A 22,169-nucleotide genomic window follows, 5' to 3' on the forward strand; every position below is an offset into this window, starting at 1 on the left:
CCCGACGCGGGGCTCGAACTCACGGACCGCGAGATCGTGACCTGGCTGAAGTCGGACGCTTAACCGACTGCGCCACCCAGGCGCCCCGAAATAAGTAAGTTTTGAAGTCACCTAAGAATGGGAGCTGGTTGCCAGTGGAATCCATGTGATTCCAGGTGCCTGTGCCAATCTTCAGGGAGGAAAGAGGGCTACAGGTTGAATCAATCACAATGGCTGATGATTTAATCAGTTGTGCCTATGTAATGAATCCTTCACAAAAAAAGAAAAAGAAAAAAAAAAAGGATAGGTTTCAAAGAGCTTCTGGGCTGGTAAACATGTAGAGATTTGAGGACAGTGTGCATCCAGAGAGTGGCATGGAAGCTCTGCACCCTTTCCCTATATCTTGCCCTATTCATCTCCTCCACCTGGTTGTACCTGAGTTATATCCTTTTATAATAAAAAAGTAATCTGGTAAGCAAAATGCTTCTCCAAGTTCTGTGAGCCACTCTAGCAAGTTAATTGAGGGAATTTTGGGAACTTCTGATTTATAGCCAATCAGGCTGGGGGCCGAGATGGCAGAGCAGCAGGGAACTTTTTTTGCCTCTCTCATCCTTGAACTGCAGCTAGATCAGAGCCAAACCATCTTGCATACCTAGAAAACTGATTTGAGGATTAACACAACAGTCTGCACAACTTGAACCACAGAACTCAGCAGGTATGCAGCGTGGAGACGTAAAATAGGGGAGAGAGAAGCCATGGAGGGTAAGGAGCTATTTTTGCTTGTGGAGAGAAGATGGAGACAGGGGGGAGAGTACAAGAAAAGCACTACCCCTGAAAGCAGCTGGAAAGAAGCAGAAAGAGTGTACTGAACAAAAAAGGGAGAAAGGAAAAAAGGGAAAGGAGAAAGGAGAGGGTTTAAATTCCATTAAGACACTATAAACAGGGAGTGCAGAGTCCGAAACTCTGCAGCTTGATACCTGGCAGAGCTCTGATGGGAAGGGTGAATCCCCAGGAGCAGACAGTGAGGTCCGAGGGGTCCTCAGGCCACAAGGGGAGTGGCAGTACCCCTACTGAGAGGACATCTGGTAGAGGCTGTGTGGCCTCCCTACAAGGCAAAGTTCCCAGCAGACCCCAGAGAACAGCCACATTTGCTTGTGTTGGAACAAGGACATTAAGGGTAAAGCCTGGCACCAGATAGCTGTTGTGATTCACCACAACCTCTGAAATGCTGCTGCTATATAATTGCATAAACTTTTTCTGGGGCAGGCAGACACCTGGCCACAGTCTCTGGGCTATGCAGCAGCACAGTCATGTCCACGTACCAGATGGTGGGCCAGCACCTGGCCATTGCTTGGTGAGACTCTCCCAGAGAGGTTCTGAGCGGGTCAAAGCCACAGGGCCCTCAGAAGTAAGGGATTTGGAAACACAGCACCATCTGAGATAAAACTCAGGAGGGAGGTGCCTCCTGGCAGATTGACCGCTTGGTCACAGACAGCATAGAGGCAGGGAGTGGATGAAAGCAGGAAACAAAGGAGGGGTGCTTGACTGCCAGTGGGTGAGAGCACAGAGTTCTGATACTAGAGACTAGGTAGCTGGGTGACGCCATTTTTAACCCCTCCCGTGCATGCGCATACATGCCTACCTGCACCACAACAATCCACCCCAATAAACTAAGCAGCACCGTCTAGTGGAGAAGGAAGCTGCTACACCAAGCCCTGCTCAAATGGGTCAACTGCACTCTAGAGGAACACCACAAATCTCTCAGCCTGCTTAGTTTATGGACTATAAACTGCTTCATAGTTTGGCTTCTAGGGAAAATTGGATGTAATTTCAATCATATTTCATTCTGTTTGCTGGTACATCTATTCAATTTTTTTTTTCCTTTTTCTTTGCTTATTCTCTGTGGGAGATGCAAGAGAGAAGCATCAAAGAAAAAGACTTCAAATGGGAAGGGCTGGAGAAGGTGCAAGGCCTTAGGATATGTTTACATAGCTGACCGAGGCTGTGGCTGGTAAGGAATGCCTAGAGTCATTAACATTGTCCAGGGCCAGATCCTCCTTCACACCTGACCCTTCCAAGTGTTATAGAAACCAATTAACTCAAAATTCAACCTTAAAAAGCTAAACCATTAGATTGATTAACACACTTGCTTAGCTGACTTTATGCACGTAGTCTTTAGCAATTATGCTAATAAAAAGAAGCTGCATTCTGGAGTTGGGGCCTTATTCCGACTTGAGTATGAGAACCTTCACTTAACTGCAATTTGTTTGCAGACTCATCTTTTGCAACTCCAGCCATACTCCCTGCAACAATTCTTGAATACAGAAAGAGAAAAAAATTTATTTTTATTTTCTGTTTTTATAAAAAATATTTTAATTTTTTTCTAGTATATTTTTTACTTTTGTAAATTTTAAATCCTATTTACTTTCATCATTTCATTTTGTTCTATTTTACTGCATTCATTTTTTTAAATTTTCAAACATTTTCCTTTTTCTTTCCCTTTTTTCTCTCTTCTGTCAAGCTTCTTTCAACAACCAGACCAAAACATACCTAGGAGCTCACATCCTTCCTTTGATTTTTGTGTTGTTTTTAATTTTTTTAGTTTTAATTTATTTTTTATTTTATTAATTCTTTTTCTTTCTTCAAAATGACAAAATGAAGGAATTCACCCCAAAAGAAAGAATAGGAACAAATGACAGCCAGGGACTTAATCAACACAGATACAAACAAGATGTCTGAATCAGAATGTAGAATCACAATAAGAATACTAGCTGGGGTTGAAAATAGAATAGAATCCCTTTCTGTGTAGGTAAAAGAAGTAAAAGCTAGTCAGGATGAAATTAAAAATGTTGTAACTGAGCTTAAATAGATAACACGGCAGCAAGGATGGGTAAAGCAGACAGCGAATCAGCAATATAGACGACAAACTTATGGAGAATAATGAAGTAGAAAAAAGAGGGAATACTGGTTCATGTTTTTTTTTTCAATCTTTTAAAATCTTCTTCCTTCAAGTTAAATAGTTTCTATTGGTTTATCTTTAAATTTACTGATATCTTCTATTGTGTCTGTTGAGCAGTTAATCCCATTGATGGAATTTTTCATTTCAGTTATATTTTCCCATCTCTAGAAATTATGTCTCCCATTCTCTTATTATTATGTTAATATTTTTTAACTCCATGAGAATATTTATAGTCCATGGGGGAGGGGAAGAAAAAAAAAGAGGTTAGAGAGGGAGGGAGCCAAAACATAAGAGACTCTTAAAAACTGAGAACAAACTGAGGGTTGATGAGGGATGGGAGGGAGGGGGGGTGAGTGATGGGTATTGAGGAAGGCACCTTTTGGGATGAGCACTGGGTGTTGTATGGAAACCAATTTGACAATAAATTTCATATTAAAAAAAAAGTTCCTATCAGGTAATTATATCATTTTAAACATTTCAGGGTACATTTTTATTGACTAATTTTTTTCTCCTTATAGGTTACATAATTCTCCTTCTTGGCATATTTCCTTATTTTTAAGAATTTTATGCAGGATATTATTGATATTGTAGAATATATAGATTTTATAGTTTCCCTTTAAAGATTGCTATACTTTGTGCTGGGAGACAGTTAAATTACCTGCAAAGTAGTTTGATAAGGATTATCTTTAAGTTTTGATAGGCAGATTTAGAATATCCTTTTCTCTAGGGCTACTGTTGCTAGTAAAACAACGACTTTTCTGAGGTATCCAGTGACTGTTCCAAGTTTTCTATAGTTTAGTAAGTTATATAAACAGAAATGAATGTGCAAATATTATTAACTTCCCTACACATTAAATGTAATAGGGAAAGATCCCCATAAGCCATACAGAGAAAGACAGATACCATATGGTTTCACTCTTATGTGGATCCTGAGAAACTTAACAGAAACCCATGGGGGAGGGGAAGGGAAAAAAAAGAGGCTAGAGTAGAAGACAGCCAAAGCATAAGAGCCTCCTAAAAACTGAGAACAAACTGAGGGTTGATGGGGGGTGGGAGGGAGGGGAGGGTGGGTGATGGGTATTGAGGAGGGCACCTTTTGGGATGAGCACTGGGTGTTGTATGGAAACCAATTTGACAATAAACTTCATATATTGAAAAAAAATAGGGAAATATCCCTAATCACACTAAAAACAAACAATGGAATATGAAGAAATAATTTTAACAAAGTATATTCAACATCACATGAAGAAAACCACAAAACTTTCCCAATATTATAACAAAGATTTGAATAAATAATCCAAGAGAGAATAGTTAGAAAACTTGACATATCTAATATTAATTTGTAATTGTTTTTTACCAATTGCTATAAAACATAAAATAGTATTATACTATTGTGAGAATAGGCAGGTCAATAAATAAGACAGCCATTATACATATCAGACAAATGATAATATACATAGCACCACATCTTAGACACCACATGGAAATTAGAAGCTTAGTGGGCAAAAGGTAGGAATAGTTTTCTTTCTTTCTTTCTTTTTTATTAAAAAATATCTATCAGGAGCACCTGGTGACTCAGTTGGTTAAGCATCCAACTCCTGATTTTGGCTGTCATGATCTCACGATTTGTGAGATTGAGCCCAATGTCAGGCTTTGAGTTGAGAGCATGGAGCCTGCTTGGGATTCTCTCTTACCCTCTCACACCCCCTAAAATAAATAAATAAACATTAAAATATATCTATCAAGATGAGGTTACAATTATAATTCTCTTATTGTTTTTTTAAATGAGAGGGTTTTTTAAGCTTATTTATTTTGAGAGAGAAGAGGGAGAAAGTGGGGGAGAAGCATAAAGAGAGGGAGAGAACCCCAAGCAGGCTCTACACTGTCAGCATGTACCCTGAATGTACCCTGAAACATAGGGCTGGAAATCACAAACCATGAGATCATGACCTGAGCTCAAATCAAGAGCTGGATGCTTAACCAACTGAGCCACCTAGGTATTCTGAGGCTATAATTCTTTTATATGACAACCATAACACCAAACCAAATATTTCAACTATACAAACACAATACACATACAACATATTTTAGGTTTCTATTCTTTAAAATAGTATTTGAAAAAATTTTTTAGAATAAATTGAACTTAGCACTGGATGTATAAATAAGGTTTTTTTAAGATTCATCAGTATCAAGAGTCAGTCAACATGGCAGAGAAGTAGGGGGACCCAAAGTTCCCTCATCCCTCAAGCACAGCAGTATTGAGGCCAGAAGACTGGAAATTCCAGGAATCCGGGCAATGGAGTGACAGAAACATCTCTAGGGGCCCACAGGGACAACTTGGTGGGCCATAGGTGGATGATTGCGAACCAGGAGAGAGAAAAAGGGCAGTGTAGGCATGGAGGGGAGGGATCCCCTTCTGTGGAGAGACAAAAGTAATAGAAAGAGAGGTTGTGGAAGTGTAGGATTGTATTTGGACAAGAGGAAAACCACAAACCAAGGAATGGAAAAAAACAGAGAAAGAACCAATTTCTAACTGTGAGGCTTTCTCCGCCCTACTCAAGCACCTGGGGAGGAGGGGAACCAGCCTTGGGTTCCATAGCTAGCTCCCAGGTGCAGTTGGAGAGAGCAATCCTCTCCCTTGAGTGCTGTGGGAAGAAGGCAAACAGCCATTCAAAAGACAAAAGAGATGGAGTTGCGGCAAGATGGCGGCTTAGGAGGACGCTGGGCTCACCGCACGTCCTGCTGATCACTTAGATTCCATCTACACCTACCTAAATAACCCAGAAAACCGCCAGAGGATTAGCAGAACAGAGTCGCCGGAGCCAAACGCAGACGAGAGGCCCACGGAAGAGGGTAGGAAGGGCGGCGAGGCGGTGCGCGCTCCACGGACTGGCGGGAGGGAGCCGGGGCGGAGGGGCGGCTCGCCGGCCAAGCAGAGCCCCCGAGTCGGGCTTGCAAAAGCGGAGGGGCCGGGCGGACTGTGTTCCGACAGCAAGCGCGACTTAGCGTCTGGGAGGTCAGAAATTAACAGCTCTGCTCGGAAAGCGGGAAGGCTGGAGGACAAAGGGAGGGAGAGCTGCTGAGCCCCCTGACAACAGAGCTCAGTTTGGTGGGGAACAAAGGCGCTCGCCAGCGCCATTTCCCCCGCCCATCCCCCAGCCGAAATCCCAAAGGGAACCGGTTCCTGCCAGGGAACTTGCTCGCTCCGCGCAAACACCCAACTCTGCGCTTCTGCGGAGCCAAACCTCCGGCAGCGGATCTGACTCCCTCCCACTGCCACAGGGCCCCTCCTGAAGTGGATCACCTAAGGAGAAGCGATCTAAGCCTGCCCCTCCTGCCCCCGAGCACCTTGCCTACCCACCCCAGCTAATACGCCAGATCCCCAGCATCACAAGCCTGGCAGGGTGCAAGTAGCCCAGACGAGCCACACCACCCCACAGTGAATCCCGCCCCTAGGAGAGGGGAAGAGAAGGCACACACCAGTCTGACTGTGGCCCCAGCGGTGGGCTGGGGGCAGACATCAGGTCTGACTGCGGCCCCGCCCACCAACTCCAGTTATACACCACAGCACAGGGGAAGTGCCCTGCAGGTCCTCACCACGCCAGGGACTATCCAAAATGACCAAGCGGAAGAACTCCCCTCAGAAGAATCTCCAGGAAATAACAACAGCTAATGAGCTGATCAAAAAGGATTTAAATAATATAACAGAAAGTGAATTTAGAATAATAGTCATAAAATTAATCGCTGGGCTTGAAAACAGTATAGAGGACAGCAGAGAATCTCTTGCTACAGAGATCAAGGGACTAAGGAACAGTCACGAGGAGCTGAAAAACGCTTTAAATGAAATGCAAAACAAAATGGAATCCACCACGGCTCGGCTTGAAGAGGCAGAGGAGAGAATAGGTGAACTAGAAGATAAAGTTATGGAAAAAGAGGAAGCTGAGAAAAAGAGAGATAAAAAAATCCAGGAGTATGAGGGGAAAATTAGAGAATTAAGTGATACACTAAAAAGAAATAATATACGCATAATTGGTATCCCAGAGGAGGAAGAGAGAGGGAAAGGTGCTGAAGGGGTACTTGAAGAAATTATAGCTGAGAACTTCCCTGAACTGGGGAAGGAAAAAGGCATTGAAATCCAAGAGGCACAGAGAACTCCCTTCAGACGTAACTTGAATCGATCTTCTGCACGACATATCATAGTGAAACTGGCAAAATACAAGGATAAAGAGAAAATTCTGAAAGCAGCAAGGGGTAAACGTGCCCTCACATATAAAGGGAGACCTATAAGACTCGTGACTGATCTCTCTTTTGAAACTTGGCAGGCCAGAAAGAATTGGCAAGAGATTTTCAGGGTGCTAGACAGAAAAAATATGCAGCCAAGAATCCTTTATCCAGCAAGTCTGTCATTTAGAATAGAAGGAGAGATAAAGGTCTTCCCAAACAAACAAAAACTGAAGGAATTTGTCACCACTAAACCAGCCCTACAAGAGATCCTAAGGGGGACTCTGTGAGACAAAGTCCCAGAGACATCACTATAAGCATAAAACATACAGACATCACAATGACTCTAAACCCGTATCTTTCTATAATAACACTGAATGTAAAAGGATTAAATGCGCCAACCAAAAGACATAGGGTATCAGAATGGATAAAAAAACAAGACCCATCTATTTGCTGTCTACAAGAGACTCATTTTAGACCTGAGGACACCTTTAGATTGAGAGTGAGGGGATGGAGAACTATTTATCATGCGACTGGAAGCCAAAAGAAAGCTGGAGTAGCCATACTTATATCAGACAAACTAGACTTTAAATTAAAGGCTGTAACAAGAGATGAAGAAGGACATTATATAATAGTTACAGGGTCTATCCATCAGGAAGAGCTAACAATTATAAATGTCTATGCACCGAATACCGGAGCCCCCAAATATATAAAACAATTACTCATAAACATAAGCAACCTTATTGATAAGAATGTGGTAATTGCAGGGGACTTTAATACACCACTTACAGAAATGGATAGATCATCTAGACACACGGTCAATAAAGAAACAAGGGCCCTGAATGAGACATTGGATGAGATGGACTTGACAGATATATTTAGAACTCTGCATCCCAAAGCAACAGAATATACTTTCTTCTCGAGTGCACATGGAACATTCTCCAAGATAGATCATATACTGGGTCACAAAACAGCCCTTCATAAGTTTACAAGAATTGAAATTATACCATGCTTACTTTCAGACCACAATGCCATGAAGCTTGAAATCAACCACAGGAAAAAGTCTGGAAAACCTCCAAAAGCATGGAGGTTAAAGAACACCCTACTAACGAATGAGTGGGTCAACCAGGCAATTAGAGAAGAAATTAAAAAATATATGGAAACAAACGAAAATGAAAATACAACAATCCAAACGCTTTGGGACGCAGCAAAGGCAGTCCTGAGAGGAAAATACATTGCAATCCAGGCCTATCTCAAGAAACAAGAAAAATCCCAAATACAAAATCTAACAGCACACCTAAAGGAACTAGAAGCAGAACAGCAAAGGCAGCCTAAGCCCAGCAGAAGAAGAGAAATAATAAAGATCAGAGCAGAAATAAACAATATAGAAACTAAAAAAACTGTAGAGCAGATCAACGAAACCAAGAGTTGGTTTTTTGAAAAAATAAACAAAATTGACAAACCGCTAGCCAGGCTTCTCAAAAAGAAAAGGGAGATGACCCAAATGGATAAAATCATGAATGAAAATGGAATTATTACAACCAATCCCTCAGAGATACAAACAATTATCAGGGAATACTATGAAAACTTATATGCCAACAAATTGGACAACCTGGAAGAAATGGACAAATTCCTGAACACCCACACGCTTCCAAAACTCAATCAGGAGGAAATAGAAAGCTTGAACAGACCCATAACCAGCGAAGAAATTGAATCGGTTATCAAAAATCTCCCAACAAATAAGAGTCCAGGACCAGATGGCTTCCCAGGGGAGTTCTACCAGACGTTTAAAGCAGAGATAATACCTATCCTTCTCAAGCTATTCCAAGAAATAGAAAGGGAAGGAAAACTTCCAGACTCATTCTATGAAGCCAGTATTACTTTGATTCCTAAACCAGACAGAGACCCAGTAAAAAAAGAGAACTACAGGCCAATATCCCTGATGAATATGGATGCAAAAATTCTCAATAAGATACTAGCAAATCGAATTCAACGACATATAAAAAGAATTATTCACCATGATCAAGTGGGATTCATTCCTGGGATGCAGGGCTGGTTCAACATTCGCAAATCAATCAACGTGATACATCACATTAACAAAAAAAGAGAGAAGAACCATATGATCCTGTCAATCGATGCAGAAAAGGCCTTCGACAAAATCCAGCACCCTTTCTTAATAAAAACCCTTGAGAAAGTCGGGATAGAAGGAACATACTTAAAGATCATAAAAGCCATCTATGAAAAGCCCACAGCTAACATCATCCTCAACGGGGAAAAACTGAAAGCTTTTTCCCTGAGATCAGGAACACGACAAGGATGCCCACTCTCACCGCTGCTGTTTAACATAGTGCTGGAAGTTCTAGCATCAGCAATCAGACAACAAAAGGAAATCAAAGGCATCAAAATTGGCAAAGATGAAGTCAAGCTTTCGCTTTTTGCAGATGACATGATATTATACATGGAAAATCCGATAGACTCCACCAAAAGTCTGCTAGAACTGATACAGGAATTCAGCAAAGTTGCAGGATACAAAATCAATGTACAGAAATCAGTTGCATTCTTATACACTAACAATGAAGCAACAGAAAGACAAATAAAGAAACTGATCCCATTCACAATTGCACCAAGAAGCATAAAATACCTAGGAATAAATCTAACCAAAGATGTAAAGGATCTGTATGCTGAAAACTATAGAAAGCTTCTGAAGGAAATTGATGAAGATTTAAAGAAATGGAAAGACATTCCGTGCTCATGGATTGGAAAAATAAATATTGTCAAAATGTCAATACTACCCAAAGCTATCTACACATTCAATGCAATCCCAATCAAAATTGCACCAGCATTCTTCTCGAAACTAGAACAAGCAATCCTAAAATTCATATGGAACCACAAAAGGCCCCGAATAGCCAAAGGAATTTTGAAGAAGAAGACCAAAGCAGGAGGCATCACAATCCCAGACTTTAGCCTCTACTACAAAGCTGTCATCATCAAGACAGCATGGTATTGGCACAAAAACAGACACATAGACCAATGGAATAGAATAGAAACCCCAGAACTAGACCCACAAACGTATGGCCAACTCATCTTTGACAAAGCAGGAAAGAACATCCAATGGAAAAAAGACAGCCTCTTTAACAAATGGTGCTGGGAGAACTGGACAGCAACATGCAGAAGGTTGAAACTAGACCACTTTCTCACACCATTCACAAAAATAAACTCAAAATGGATAAAGGACCTAAATGTGAGACAGGAAACCATCAAAACCTTAGAGGAGAAAGCAGGAAAAGACCTCTCTGACCTCAGCCGTAGCAATCTCTTACTCGACACATCCCCAAAGGCAAGGGAATTAAAAGCAAAAGTGAATTACTGGGACCTTATGAAGATAAAAAGCTTCTTCACAGCAAAGGAAACAACCAACAAAACTAAAAGGCAACCAACGGAATGGGAAAAGATATTCGCAAATGATATATCGGACAAAGGGCTAGTATCCAAAATCTATAAAGAGCTCACCAAACTCCACACCCGAAAAACAAATAACCCAGTGAAGAAATGGGCAGAAAACATGAATAGACACTTCTCTAAAGAAGACATCCGGATGGCCAACAGGCACATGAAAAGATGTTCAGCGTCGCTCCTTATCAGGGAAATACAAATCAAAACCACACTCAGGTATCACCTCACGCCAGTCAGAGTGGCCAAAATGAACAAATCAGGAGACTATAGATGCTGGAGAGGATGTGGAGAAACGGGAACCCTCTTGCACTGTTAGTGGGAATGCAAATTGGTGCAGCCGCTCTGGAAAGCAGTGTGGAGGTTCCTCAGAAAATTAAAAATAGACCTACCCTATGACCCAGCAATAGCACTGCTAGGAATTTATCCAAGGGATACAGGAGCACTGATGCATAGGGCCACTTGTACCCCAATGTTCATAGCAGCACTCTCAACAATAGCCAAATTATGGAAAGAGCCTAAATGTCCATCAACTGATGAATGGATAAAGAAATTGTGGTTTATATACACAATGGAATATTACATGGCAATGAGAAAAAATGAAATATGGCCTTTTGTAGCAACGTGGATGGAACTGGAGAGTGTGATGCTAAGTGAAATAAGCCATACAGAGAAAGACAGATACCATATGGTCTCACTCTTATGTGGATCCTGAGAAACTTAACAGGAACCCATGGGGGAGGGGAAGGAAAAAAAAAAAAAAAGAGGTTAGAATGGGAGAGAGCCAAAGCATAAGAGACTGTTAAAAACTGAGAACAAACTGAGGGTTGATGGGGGGTGGGAGGGAGGAGAGGGTGGGTGATGGGTATTGAGGAGGGCACCTTTTGGGATGAGCACTGGGTGTTGTATGGAAACCAATTTGTCAATAAATTTCAGAAAAAAAAAATAATAAAAAAATAAAAAAAATGAATGTAGATTAAAAAAAAAAAAAAAAAAAGACAAAAGACCCTGCAGGCCCCTGCCACACAGAGGACCTTTGTAACAGTACCCAGAGTGACAGTACACTGGAACTGGGACACATGGAGTGGGATCCTTTAAGACACAGGGGTTTGAATCCCAGCCGAGTGCCAGGGAAGTGCAGGAAATGGTGGAACGGACATAGTGGCCCACTTGCGCCCAGTCAGCACTGTGAGGAACTAGAGGCCATTAGTCAGTGGGCTGGGAAGAGTGGCACTTCTCTGGAACCAAGGTGCATGGAGTGGGATCCTTTCAGACATCGAGGTTTGAATCCCAGTCAAGCACCTAGGAAGTTCAGGAGACTGTGGTGTGGAACAAAACCAGCCTGCTCCTGCCCATGTGGCACTGTGACGATGATCTGAACAGATTGGTTTGGGACCCCTGGTCCAGGGAGGAGAGACTGGGGTGTCACCATTTTTCTCCCCATCACCAACAAAGCAGGGTTTCAGGGAACAGACAGTGGGCGCACAGTGGAGGCAGGACCTGCCTACACCAAACCATGCCTCTCTGTTCCTGGTAATTATGTATCTAACAGAGCAGGACTGACACTGACCAAACCAGACAGTCCCTCCTCCAGACCAGCACAGGCACTGGTTCCAAGGCACCATCAAATATCAAGTATCGAGTGGTTTTACATTCTCTGATTTGGTTCTTGGTCAATTCTTATTTGTGTGTCTGTGTGTCTGTGTGTGTGTGTGTGTGTGTGTGTGTGTGTGTGTTCTTCCTTTTATTCCTCTTATTTCTTCCATTCTCTAGTCTGATTGTTCTGGTTGTTGGTTTGTTTAAGCAGACATTTTGAATCTATTCCTTTTATACCTCTTCTGTATCTCCTTATTTATGTTCCTCTTTCTCTCTATGGACTAAGCCCTATAGTTTCTCTGATTCTCTGCCTGGTCAATTTTTTGTTTGCTTTCCTTTACCCCACCTCAGTAATTTCTCTCTTTCTATGGGACAAGGCCTCTTCCACCACCCCCACCCTTTTTAAAAAAAATTTTTCCAGGGATACTTCAACAAATCAAAGCACATGTGGTGGAAGGACCAAACCACCACTACAAGTAGGGAGATAAAGCAACCAGAGTCTCAACAACAGACAGCATGAAACACACTCCAAAAATACCTCCTGAAGGGCCAGACCCTGGACAGCATTATGACTCCTTTTTAATATAGTAGTGCTTGCAGGAGCAGGACTCATAGCAAACTATTAAAACACAAAAGGGACAGAAAACTAGTCAATATTATGAAACAGAAGAATTTTCCTCAAAAGAAATTCCAGGAAGAAGTGACAGCTAGAGAATTGCTCAAAACACATATAAACAATATAACTGAGCAAAAATTTAGAATAATAGTCATAAGATTAATTGCTGGGCTTGAAAAAGCATAGAAGACAGCAGAGAATCTATTACTGCAGAGATCAAGGAACTAAGAAATAGTCATGACAAATTAAGAAATGCTGTGAATGAGGTACAAAATAAACTAGATGCAGTGATAGCAAGGATAGAGGAGGAAGAGGGGAGATTAAGTGAAATACAAGATAAAATTATGGAAAATGATGAACCTGAGAAAAAGGTAAGAAAATACTAGACCATGAGGGGAGAATTGGAGAATTAAGTGATTCAATGAAACATAATATCTGTATCATAGGAGCTCCAGAAGAAGAAAAGAGAGAGAGAGAGAGGGGCAGAAGGTTTACCAGAAGAAATTATAGCTGAGAACTTCCTTAATCTGGGAAAGAAAATGGACATCCAAATCCAGAAGGCACAGAAAATGCCCTTCCGATTTAACAAGAATAGATCTTCTCCATGGAATATCATAGTGAAACCAGCAAATTACAAAGATGAAGAGAGAATTCTGAAAGCAGCTAGGGACAAATGGGCCTTAACTTACAAGGGTAGACACATCAGGGTACTAGCAGACCTATCCACAGAAACTTGGCAGGCCAGAAGGGAGTGGCAGGAAATATTCAATGTGCTGAATAGGAAAAACATGCAGCCAAGAATCCTTTATCCAGAAAGGCTGTCATTCAGAATAGAAGGAGAAATAAAGACTTTCCCAGACAAACAAAAACTGAAGGAGTTCATGACCACTAAACCAGCCCTGCAAGAGATCCTAAGGGGGGCTTTGTGAGTAGAATGCTACACAGACTACAAAGGACCAGAGACATCACCACAAGCATGAAACTGAAACATAACACAATGACACCAAATCCATATCTTTCAATAATAACACTGAATGTAAACAGACTAAATGCTCCAATCAAAAGACATATGTTATCAGAATAGATTTAAAAACAAGATCCATTTATGCTGTCTACAAGAGACCCATTTTAGACCTGAGGACACTTTTCGATTGAAAGTGAGGATGGAAACCATCTATCATGCTACTGGAAGTCAAAAGAAAGCTGGAGTAGCCATACTAATATCAGACAAACTAGATTTTAAACTAAAGGCTGTAACAAGAGATGAAGAAGGGCATTATATCATAATTACAGGGTCTATCCATCAAGAAGAGCTAACAATTGTAAATGTTTATACTCCCAACTTGAAAGAACCCAAATACATAAATCAATTAATCACAAACATAAGCAATCTTATTGATAGGAATGCCGTAATTGCAGGTGACTTTAATACTCCACTTACAGAAATGGAAAGATCATCTGGGAAAAAATCAATAAAGAAACAATGGCCTTGAATGATACACTGGACCAGATGGACTTGACAGATATATTCAGAATCTTTCATCCAAAAGCAGCAGAATACACATTCTTTTCACATGCACATGGAACATTCTCCAACATAGAATCATGTACTTGGTCACAAAACAGCCCTCAATAAATATAAAAGAGATAAGATCATATGTTGTTCTGATCACAATGTCATGAAACTTGAAATCAATAAGAGAAAATTTGGAAAGCCTCCAAATGCATGGAGGTTAAAGAACATCCTACTAAAGAAAGAATGACTCAACCAGGCAATTAAAGAAGAAATTAAAAAATATATGGAAGCAAATGAAAATGAAAACAGGACAGTCCAAACCCTTTGGGATGCAGGAAAGGCAGTCCTAAGAGGAAAGTACACTGTAGTCCAGGCCTATCTCAAGAAACAAGAAAAATCCCCAATACAAAATCTAACAGGACACCTAAAGGAACTAGAAGAACAGCACAGAAACCTCAAAGCCAGCAGAAGAAGAGAAATAATAAATATTAGAGCAGAAATAAACAATATAAAATCCTAAAAAAATAGAATATATCAATGAATCTTAGAGCTGGTTTTTGAAAAAATAAAATTGATAAACCCCTTGCCAGACTCCTCAAAAAGAGAGAGGACCCAAATAGATAAAATCATGAATGAAAGAGGACATATCACAACCAACATCATAGAAACACAAACAATAATCATAGAATACTATAAAAGTTATATTCCAACAAACTGGACAACATGGAGGAAATGGACAAATTCCTAGACACCCACACACTAACAAAACTCAGAGGGGAAGAAACAGAAAATTTGAACAGGCCCATAACCAGCAAAGAAATTGAATCAGTTATCAAAAATCTCCCAGCAAATAAGACTCCTGGGCCAGATGGCTTCCCAGGGGAATTCTACCAGACATTTAAAGCAGAGTTAATACCTATCCTTGACAGCTTGAGAGCTGTCCCAAAAAGTAGAAATGGAAGGAAAGCTTCCAGACTCATTCTATCAAGCCAGCAGCACCTTGATTCCCAAACCAGACAGAGAACCCCCTAAAAAGGAGAATTACAGGCCAATATTCCCAATGAACATGGATGCAAAAATTCTCAACAAGACACTAACAAATTGAATTCAACAGTATATCCAAAGAATTATTCAACACAATAAAGTGGGATTCATTCCTGGTATACAGGGCTGGTTCAATATTCACAAATCAATCAGTGTGATACATCACATTAAGAGAAGAAAGGATAAGAACCATATGATCCTGTCAATAGATGCAGAAAAAGCATTTGACAAAATATAGCATCCTTTCTTAATAAAAATCCTCAAGAAGCTGGGATAGGAGGAACATACCTTAACATCATAAAAGCCAAATATGAAAAGTCCACAGCTAATATCATCCTCAAGGGAGAAAAACTGAGAGCTTACCCCCTGAGATCAGGAATCAGCAGGAATGTCCACTCTCACCACTGTTGTTTAATATAGTGTTGGAAGTCCTAGCCTCTACAATCAGACAACAAAATGAAATAAAAGGCATCCAAATTGGCAAAGAAGTCAAACTTTCACTTTTCACAGACAACATGATACTCTACATGGAAATCCCGAAAGACTCCACCAAGAAGCTGCTAGAACTGATACATGACTTCAGCAAAGTCGCAGGACACAAAATCAATGTACACACCAAAAATGTAAATAGCATTTATGTACACCAATAATCTAGCAACAGAAGAGAAATCAAGAAATTGATACCATTTATAACTGCACCAAGAAGCATAAAATGCCTAGGAATAAACCTAACCAAAGTTGTAAAAGATTTGTATGCTGAAGACTATGGAAAACTTATAAAGGAAATTGAAGAATACACAAAGAAATGGAAAAACATTCCATACTCATGGACTGGAAAAACAAATATTGTTAAAATGTCAATACTACCCAAAGCAATTTACACATTCAATGCAATCCCAGTCAAAATTGCACCAGCATTCTTCTCAAAGCTAGAGCAAACAATCCTAAAATTTGCATGGAACCACAAAATACCCTGAATAGCCAAACTGGGATCTCATCAAGATAAAAAACTTCTGCACAGTGAAGGAAACAATCAGCAAAACTAAAAAGCAACCGATGGAATGGGAGAAGATATGTGCAAATGACATATCAGATACAGGGTTAGTATTCAAAATCTATAAAGAACTTATCAAACTCAACACCCAAAAACCAAATAATCTAGTGAATAAATGGGCAAAAGACAGTAAATAGGCACTTTTCCAAAGAAGGCATCCAGTTGGCAAACAGACACATGAAAAGATGTTCAGCATCACTCATCGGCAAGGAAATACAAACCAAAACCACAATGAGGTACCACCTCACATCTGTCAGAATGACTAACATTAACAACTCAGGAAACAACAGATGTTGGCAAGGATGCAGAGAAAGAGGATCTCTTTTGTTCTGCAAAAGCACTGGGAAAGCAAACTTGTGCAGTCACTCTGGAAAACAGTATGGAGGTTCCTCAAAAAATTAAAAATAGAACTACCCCACGAGCCAGCAATTGCACTACTAGGTATTTATCCAATGGATATAGGTGTGCTGTTTTGAAGGGGCATTTACACCCAATGTTTATAGCAGCATTATCGACAATAGCCAAAGTATGGAAAAAGCCCAAATGTCCATCGATAGATGAATGGATAAAGAAAAAGCGGTGAATGTATACAATGGTGTATGTATACTCGGCAATCAAAAAGAATGAAATCTTGTCATTTGCAACTATGTGGATGGAACTGGACGGTATTATGCTAAGTGAAATTAGTCAATCAGAGATAGACAAATATCATATGACTTAGCTCACATGTGAAATTTAAGATACAAAACAGGTGAACATAAGGGAAAGGAAGCAAAAATAATATAAAAATAGTGAGGGGGACAAAACAAGACTCTTAAATATAGAGAACAAACAGAGGCTTGCTGGAAGGGTTTTGGGAGGGGGGATGGGCTAAGGGTATTAAGGAATATACTCCTGAAATCATTATTGCACTATATGCTAACTTGGATGTAAATTTAAAAATTAGTTAATTAATTAATTTTTTAAAAAGTGTTCAAATAGATGTAATTTGGGGAAACAAATTTTGTGCTTACTTACTCCATGTCCATTGCACTTTTTTGAACAGACAGATGATTCAGACTTAATTATTCTTGATTCTACACATTCACCATTTACACAGATCTAAAAAAAGAAAAAAAATCTTTTTTCCATGTTAAAGGAGTCCAGCTGCCTTGACATAAAAGTCAGTAATTTTATACCATAAGACCATAAGTGTTCAATTTAATAAATTTCCATCTAAGTATTGCTTTTGCTGTAACCTGCAAATTTTTATGTTGTGTTTTCATTTTCAATTAGTTCAAAATATTTTTCAAATTGTCTTAAAATTTCTCCTTTAGCACATTTAAAAATGTGTTGTTTAATCTCCAAGTATTTTGCAATTTTTCAGATAAATCTAATGTAAATTATGGACTGGGTGATAATGATGTGTCAATGCAAGCTCACCAATTGTATCAAATGTACCACTCCAGTGGGGGATAGTCTTATGCTTATGTGAGAGCAAGGGAGTATATGGGAACTCTGTACCTTCCTTTCAGTTTTGCTGTGGGCCTAAAACTGCTCTAAAAAATTCGTTTTAGGGGAGTCTGGGTAGCTTAGGCTGTTGATTGTCTGACTTCAACTAAGGGCATGATCTCGTAGTTTGTGGGTTCGAGTCCACATCAGGCTCACTGCTGCCAGTGCAGAGCCCTCTTCAGATCCTCTATCTCCCTCTCTCTGCCCTTCCCCCACTCATGTTCTCTCTCTCTCTCTCTCTCTCTCTCTCTCTCTCTCCTCTCTCTCAAAAATAAATATTTATTTTTAAAAATTAGCTAAAAAAATAATTCAATGTAGGGAAGTGACAGATACAAATAAGACCAAAAAAAATCATGTTCACATAACCACTTATAATACCCTGAAATCTAACAAAACTATTCCTAAGAGCACAGTTAAAAGAATATGCTGTATTTGTTGCATATATCAAAAGTTTGCATCGAAAGAAAATCATCAGGACATATAGTAAATTTTCCTCAAATATGAATTATTATTAGAATTCTCTAATAAAGTTAATAGGAATTTTTATTAAAATATGCTATACATATCTAAATTATATTATGGAATGTATGAAACATCCAGATATAATCATTCTAAGTTTAAAGTGTATTAATCAGAGGATTAAGGATACATTACCAACTCCAGTATTTACAGCAATATCAACTACCCTAAGATACAGTTTTCTTATCTGAGTACAAATCATACTTTTTCTAAAGCATTGAGATTTGTTTTTTGAAGTTAAAATGGGATGTAGTATGTGAAAATGATTTCCTTTTAAACGTTAAAGCACAGTACAACTCTTCAAAAAAATTGTTTTAGGGGTATCTGGGTGGCTCACTCAGTTGAGTGTCTGACGTAAAAAAAAATAGCCTCACAAAACACTTTCTAAATGCAAACAAACTAACAATTCTTTTAAACCTTCACTGTGTTGAGTTTTCTCATTAGTTCTTGGCCTTGATGGTGTGTCTAAAACTCCCTTTGAGTGTAGTATCTATTGCATGCCTGCCTCAGTTGAAACTGAGATGAAGAGTCCTGTTATATTAGGATGCTACTGACAAAAAAAGTTGCCAAGAAGGTTTCATCAATGTGATTTATAACATCATTAAAAACTATCTGGTAAAATGTGTTTTCATACATTAACACTGAGAAGAACTGTCCATGTTATAAAACGGATTCTATTCTTACTAAATTATCGACTGAATAATATCAAATCATTTGTTGACTATGTTTCATTTTTTAGTTGTTTTGGCTCCAAAGCCAAAATATAGCTACTAGGCTCCTTGGTATATACATCCTTTAAGGAGGCATTTAAGGCCTACACTAGATTATCATTCCTCATAAGCAAAGATCTGGCCAGGAATTAAATGAAATGTTCAAGTAAGTTTATTCCTCCTATGTTTTCTCCAGATTTGGGTTAGCCTCAAACATAGTTAATTATAATAATCAATAATAATAGCCAATCTACATTTAGCTCTATGTGCCAGGAATCTCATTTAATCTTTGCAATAACCCCATAGAGTAAATGCTATTACTATCACCACCTTACATCCAGTTGTGGCATCTCAGACTGGTTAGGTTACTTGCAGAATGTCAAAAAATAAGAAGTTTTGAAGAATTGATTCTAAGAAGCCTGATCTAAGTGGTGCTCTTATCTACTGGGCTACGAAGAGACATATATTACTAAGGGGGATTTCTTCTTTCTTCTTAAGAAGAAAAGTGAATTTCCATGCAATGGGGTACTTAACATAGTCACAAGATAGCTCTCCTCACACTCCAGTTCCAAAACACTTGGGAGTTTCCTTGGTCACAATACCGAAATTCTGAAGAAGATCAAACATTCCTATTGCCCTCTTAATATCTGGAGACAAAATGAAGCTTATTCATTTTCTCCTTATCCAAATATTTAAAGTTACATAGAAATGAACTGAAATTTGATACTTAAATGAAAATATTAAAGAAATTAATAAAACTAGATTTAAAAAAATAGATTTTAAATCATTTACCCTCCCTTCATCACAATGAGAACCATTGGAGACTTTCATTGGATCTTGATTTGCATTAGGCAATCTGTAGTCTATGGTTATACATAAATTATTTCGTACAAAAGCATAAATCACAGCGCCATTTTCTTTGCGAAAAGGAATTCGTGTAGGGTAAGTACAAATTAGTCTCCCACATTGAAGATTCCTGCAAACATAGTAAAATTATATGATTATTACACATTAGGTATTTGTTAGGAATTTGTTAGAAATGCTTCAGATTTTCTTTCTTTGACAAAAAAAAAAAAAACCCAAAACAAAACCAAGTACAGCTCTCCATTTATGGCAAATGTAACTAGGGAAAATGTAACATTTTAACACTAACATTTAAAGTAAATACTCCAGAGATGCCTGGGTGGCTCAGTTGGCTGAGCGTCTGACTTTGGCTCAGGTCATGATCTCACAGTTCATGAGTTCAAATCCTGTGTTGTGCTCTGTGCTGACAGCCTGGAACCTGCTTTGAGTTCTGTGTCTCCCTCTCTCTCTGTCCCTCCCAATGCACACTCCTTCTCTCTCTCTCTCTCCCTATCTCTTTCTCTCTCAAAAATGAATAAATATTTTAAAAATTAAAAAGAAAATCACTCTGCAAGCTTATCTTTCAATGCTGCTAATGAAAGGTCTTTTATTCACTGTGAAGAATTATATACTTACTGTCAAATAATCAATTCACTCAAGTATCTCATATCCCTCTGTAGAGGGAAAGAGTGATAAGTTGTTACTCTTAACCTCAAGGACCTTACAGTTTAATACTAAATGTAATATAAATCCCATTAAAAGTGCCACAATAAATTAATTCTCACAGAGATTTAAGATGAGGACCCATTCTAACTTAGCAATTAGGAGAAACTTCATAGAGAAGATGATTCATAAATCTAAGTCAAAGTTTACAAATTAGTAGAATTTCAATAGCCAGAGTAAGGTATTTCTATTTTTTTTAACATTTATTTATTTTTGAGAGAGAGAGAGAGAGAGAGAGAGAGAGAAAGTGAAAGTGGGGGAGGGGCAGAGAGAGAGGGAGACACAGAATCCAAAGCAGGCTCCAGGTTCTGAGCTGTCAGCACAGAGCCCAGTGCTGGGCTTGAACTCATGAACTGTGAGTTCATGACCTGAGCTGAAGTCGGACGCTTAACCAATTGAGCCACCCAGGCACCCCAGAGTAAGGTATTTCCAAACAAAATTAACAGCATAACCAACCAAGGAAACAAAACTATGTGGTGTGTTTACCAGTGTACAAATTCAGTAAGCACAAGGGCCATGTATGCTTGCTAATGAGTATCTAGTTCAGTGTCCAGCACATAGCAGATTCTTTTAAAATGTACATTTTTTAATGTTTATTTGTTTTTGAGAGAGAGAGAGAGAGAGAGAGAGAGTGTGTAAGTGGGGGGAGGGGCAGAGAGAGAGGGAGACACAGAATCCAAAGCAGGCTCCAGGCTCTCAGATGTCATCACAGAGCCTGGCATAGGGCTCAGGCTCACCAACCATGAGATTGTGACCTGAGCCAAAGTCTGACACTTAAGCGACGGAGCCACCAAGTCACCCCACACAGTAGGTTCTTAATAAATGTTTAAAACAAATTAATGACCAAAATATCAAAAATCTTGCTTTTCAAATGCAGGGGAAATTTAATTTCATTTTATGGACACTGGGCAGTCTTCAGCTTGGGCAAACAATCAAGTGAGTGAGGATAATATTTTTATAAAGAAAAATGAGCAGGTTCAAAGAAGAAAAGTGCAGGGAGGAGGGGAAGATGGCGGCGTAGGAGGACGCTGGGCTCACCGCGCGTCTGGCTGATCACTTAGATTCCACCTACACCTGCCTAAATAACCCAGAAAACCGCCAGAGGATTAGCAGAACCGAGTCGCCAGAGCCAAGCGCAGTCGAGAGGCCCACGGAAGAGGGTAGGAAGGGCGGAGAGGCGGTGCGCGCTCCACGGACTGGCGGGAGGTAGCCGGGGTGGAGGGGCAGCTCGCCAGCCAAGCAGAGTCCCCGAGTCTGGCTGGCAAAAGCGGAGGGGCCTGACGGACTGTGTTCCGACAGCAAGCACGACTTAGCGTCTGGGAGGTCATAAGTTAACAGCTCTGCTCAGAAAGTGGGAAGGCTAGAGGACAAAGGGAGGGAGAGCTGCTGAGCCCCCCGACGACAGAGCTCAGTTTGGTGGGGAACAAAGGCTCTCGCCAGAGCTATCT

The 22,169-nt window shown here is 39.8% G+C and overlaps 1 protein-coding gene across 4 annotated transcripts in view; it reads right to left on the reverse strand.

Moving 5' to 3' along the window:
- Window positions 1-22,169, reverse strand: part of ADAM32 (ADAM metallopeptidase domain 32) — a 192,474-nt gene that overhangs the window by 27,080 nt on the left and 143,225 nt on the right. For all 4 annotated transcript variants that reach the window (XM_043563673.1, XM_043563695.1, XM_043563684.1 and 1 more), the window contains 2 exons: window positions 19,948-20,131; window positions 17,453-17,536 (listed from right to left, as the gene is read on the reverse strand). In XM_043563673.1, coding sequence (XP_043419608.1) covers window positions 17,453-17,536; window positions 19,948-20,131 — 268 coding nt within the window. The remainder of the gene's footprint in view (window positions 1-17,452; window positions 17,537-19,947; window positions 20,132-22,169) is intronic.

The sequence above is a fragment of the Prionailurus bengalensis genome, chromosome B1 (genome assembly GCF_016509475.1).
Source record: "Prionailurus bengalensis isolate Pbe53 chromosome B1, Fcat_Pben_1.1_paternal_pri, whole genome shotgun sequence".
In the NCBI taxonomy this organism is placed as follows: domain Eukaryota; kingdom Metazoa; phylum Chordata; class Mammalia; order Carnivora; family Felidae; genus Prionailurus; species Prionailurus bengalensis.